The sequence below is a fragment of the Equus przewalskii genome, chromosome 18 (assembly GCF_037783145.1).
Source record: "Equus przewalskii isolate Varuska chromosome 18, EquPr2, whole genome shotgun sequence".
Lineage (NCBI taxonomy): Eukaryota > Metazoa > Chordata > Mammalia > Perissodactyla > Equidae > Equus > Equus przewalskii.
Window position 1 is genome coordinate 58,488,934 of NC_091848.1, and position 4,201 is coordinate 58,493,134.

The 4,201-nt window shown below is 42.8% G+C and overlaps 1 protein-coding gene across 1 annotated transcript; it reads right to left on the bottom strand.

Annotated features, from left to right (window-relative positions):
* Positions 1–216: 216 nt before the first annotated feature.
* LOC103542583 (UPF0561 protein C2orf68 homolog) lies at positions 217–905 on the bottom strand. Its single transcript, XM_008509523.2, has one exon. It carries the CDS (start codon positions 903–905, stop codon positions 330–332), a length of 576 nt encoding a protein of 191 aa, XP_008507745.2. The 3' UTR covers positions 217–329.
* Between the last annotated feature and the right edge of the window lie 3,296 nt (positions 906–4,201).

Below are 4,201 nucleotides of genomic sequence, written 5' to 3' on the forward strand. Positions count from 1 at the left end.
CTACAGCATATGACCTCAGTGAAAAAGCACCATGTTGGCACAATGCTTCATAAAACTCAGCTCTCCCTGGAACCCCTGCTTCCAGAACACCAAGCTAGCCAGAAAAACTTCTCAAAAAATTCCAGAATATTAGGCTGGTCAAATGGGCCAACATACAAGAACAGCTGCGAGGGAGGGGGCACGCATAGTCCCTGCAACACCCTTTTCCTCCGGATGTGGCAGCTCTGTGGGGGGTCTCAAGATCAGCTCAGACTGGTCCCGGCACCCCCAAACTAGGGGTGAGCTCCCTGGGCAGTGAATCCAGCCTGGAGAGAATGCCTTCAGCCTGGTCAGTATCGGCTCTGGCGCTTTGCAATCTCTTCCTGGATGCGCAACTTGAGGGCCTCTCGCATGGGTGGATCCAGAGGCATGTGTGTTGACACCTCCTCACTCACCCTTTCTGGATCATCGTCCTGATACACGATAACTGAGGTGACCTCTCCGCTGTCTGCCTCATATTCTAAGCAGAAGAGCTGATGGCCAGAAGGTTCTGGCTCGGAGCCACCACTACTGCTGCTTTCACCGGACTCCTCACAGTCTGGGTTGCTTGGGTGGGTAGAGACATCTCGGCGTCGCGGCAGGTACACCTGCAGGTCGGGCTTGCGGGGCCGCGTCGGCGCGGGCGTGCGCCGCCTCCTTGCCTTCTCCTTGGCAGCCTGCTTCACCTTCTTGTCGTAGTCGTCCCGGGCGAGCTGGTTCCTTCGGATATGGTGCACGAAGCCCTGACTCATGTCCAGCCGCCCGCCAGGCTTGCAGCAGAGCCCCGGCCTGGGATCCCGCGCCGCTTCCGCTTGGGACCCAGCGCGCAGAGCCGCCGCCGACTCCACAACCGCCCCAACGGGCCGCCGTCCCACCGGAAGACCCATTTCTTATATATAATTAGTTCAGGGAGATTTGAGGAGGTTCTAATAATGAACTCCAGATGCAGATTTCCATTAATGTTATCTAGGGTGAGCTTCAATTTCAGATTAGGAAAAGTATATCACTCCTTTGGATACACCAAATCTGGGGAATCCTCAGGAAAATATGGGATGGAGAATGGAGTTAGATATTAGAGGGAAAACAATAAGTGCTAATGAGTCCGAATGAACAGAGAGAGGGGTTATAAGAAATTTCAGAGAGCAGCCATTACCACTAACAACTTGTTCTAATGAGTCAGCCTCGGCTTGACAGCAGGTGAGGGGTGGGAGGATGTGCAGGCAGCTTGGCTTAGGGCCAGAGCAGAGAAAAAGCCTTCTGCCCTTAATGCCAAGGTTGACTTTTGGGTTTTATCAATATTATGTAAACATTATTTTCAATTGATGATAGCAAAGTTACCCCTCCTAGGAAATCCCTATTGATTCCTTAATAATGGCCACTGAGCATTGCACATAAATTACAGATACATATTTACAATTACAGAAGTTTCTTTTTCCCGATCTCTAAGCATCAAAAATAGAGTGTCTAGAGAAGACTGTCAGATTCACTATTGTATTTTCAACAGAGAGTGTTCATCGTCTATGTCCAGTCTCAGTTAACAAGTGAAAAAGAGCATTAGCCATGGTACTGTCCTCAATAGTTCTCAGTTGATGGATTATTTTTCAAACTAATAATATTAGCTTCAAAAAGGGAAATATTTTGGTTATTTCTATCCTGAGAAACAAATGAAAGGAGCCCTCCCCTTCATTTCATAATAAAATGAGAGAAGAGCCTCTGGGTCTTCCATATCAGATTTGCTGAAACTTTGTTGCTAGTGTCACGGAAAGGATTCTGACCCATAGTGACTGTGTAGACGGGAGGAACCCTGCCTGGTCTTTCTGTACCATCCTCTCCCCTTCCAGCGCTGTATCAGACAAGGCTCCACCGCTATTCGTAGGGTTTTCATGTTCAGTTTTTTCATAAGTGGGCAGACATATCCTTCTTCCTAGTCTGAGTCTGGAAGCTCCACTGAATATGTCCACCACAGGTGACCCTGCTAATATTTGAAATACCAGTGGCGTAGCTTTCAGCATCACAGCCACATGCAGCCACCCCAGTATGGCAACCAACAGCCAGGTGGTATGGTTCTTTGACCAGAACATGAACCTGAGACTTGGTGGTGAGTGCCAAATCTTAACCACTAGACAACCAAGGCTGGCTTTGTTGAAGCTATGGTTTATATTGATAATGCACGAAAAAGCAGTATAAATATTAGAGACTAGTTTAGCAGTAAACTTTGAGATAATGAATACAGAGGAACAAATTCCTGTTTCTTTTGGAAAGGCTTAATTTCATCCATTTGTAATGGTGTAGATGATTGTACTGGGTAGAAAGCGTTATGGAGTGACTTCCACATCTCTTTCCCTCCCTTTTAAATCCCTTCTTCTTCCCTTTCCCAGTCTCTAACTCTACCTTGATCTCTTATCCTGACATAAATAATTGTCTTCTTTCCCCCGTCTTCTCCGCCTCTCTCCTTCATCTTTTTCTTAGTTGTTTTCTCAGAGCTCCTTGTCTTTTACTCTCCTGACTTGTCTCCAAGTGTGGGAGTGGAACTAAGAATATTCTGTTTTCAGTCCTGGAGTTCTGCTCATCTCTTTCGATCTATATTTATTGAGGTTTATGCTGGGGTTTTTTTCTTTTTTTCTATTTTTTTAATTGAAATAACACTGGTTTATAGCATTATATAAGTTTCAGGTGTACATCACTATATTTTGATTTCTGTGTAGATTACATCATGTTCACCACCCAAAAACTAATTAATGTCCATCACCATACGCATGTGCCTAACTGCCCCTTTCACCCTCTTCCCTACTCCCTTCCCCTCTGGTAAGTGCCAATCCAGTCTCTGTCATTATGTGTTTGTTTGTTTTTGTTGTTGTTGTCTTCTATTTATGAGTGAGATCATACAGTATTTGACTTTCTCACTCTGACTTATTTTGCTTAGAATAATACCCTCAAGGCCCATTGTTGTTGTTGCAAATGGCAAGATTTCAACATTTTTTTATGGCTGGGTAGTATTCCATTGTGTATATATACCACATCTTCTTTATCCATTCATCCCTTGATGGGCACCTAGGTTGCTTTCAAGTCTTGGCTATTGTAAATAATGCTGCAATGAGCACAGGGGTGCATGTATCTTTATGCATTCCTGTTTTCATGTTCTTTCATAAATATATGCTGGGGATTTTTTAAGGAGAGAATTAGCTGCTCTGGGTTTGTCTTGGGTCAGATCAGATCATCTCCAAAAGGAGGTTGATCTAATTTAATGGAGACAAGTTGAAACATTTTTTTCCAAACAAAATTATGTATCAAGGAAAACTGAAGCTAGCTCTTCAATTATAAACCAACAAATTTGTCGTATTGGGTATCCAGCTGCCTACTGGACATTATGTAAATGTTTCGGAAACATCTCAAATCTATCATGGCCAAATCTGGACTTCTCTGCTACTATCAACCCTTAATTCTATTTCTTCTGTGTCTTTCCCATTTTAGAAAATAGTGACTCCATTTTTCCAGTTACTCTGGCAAAAAGAATGATCACTCATCAAAAAAATGTCTGCATTACTATCAAAATGTGTTCAAAATCCAACCACTTTTCCCATGCTGGTGCAAACTACCATTTCTTACCCATTAATGCAAAAGTCGTCTAACAAATTTCCCTGCTTCCAGTCCTGCACCTACAGTCTTGTCTCAACAGAGCAGCCAGAGTTATAAATCATGTACTGTCACTCTGCTCAAAACACCTCCGTGGATCCCCATTTCACTTAGTGTAAAAGCCAAAGTCCCTTCAATGGCTTATAAGGTCCTGCCTATTCTTCATTGGGAGACTTTTTTTTTTTTCTAATTATATTATAGTAGCTTTTTTATATATTTTGTTTACTCGTCCTTTCTCAAATACAGTTCTGCAAACACTCTCTCTCAGTTTGTGGCCTGCCTATTCATTTTCTTAATGGTATCTTTTGATGAACAGAAATTTTCTTTTTGATGGTATAATTCACCATTTTTTAATGGTATTGCTTTCTATGTTCTGCCTAAGCACTTTTGCCCACCCACAATTCTTAAAGATAGTCTTCTGTTTTCTTCTAGAAGCTTTATGTTTTTAGTTTTTAGGTTTAGGTCTATGATTACTCTTGAATTAATTATTGTGAATGATAAGAGGTAATGGTCAAGGCTTAGTTTTCCCATGTGGGTATCTAGTTTTTCA

Coding starts and splice junctions, on each gene's coding strand:
- LOC103542583 (XM_008509523.2), bottom strand. CDS start 905: ATGGGTCTTCCGGTGGGACGGCGGCCCGTTGGGGCGGTTGTGGAGTCG.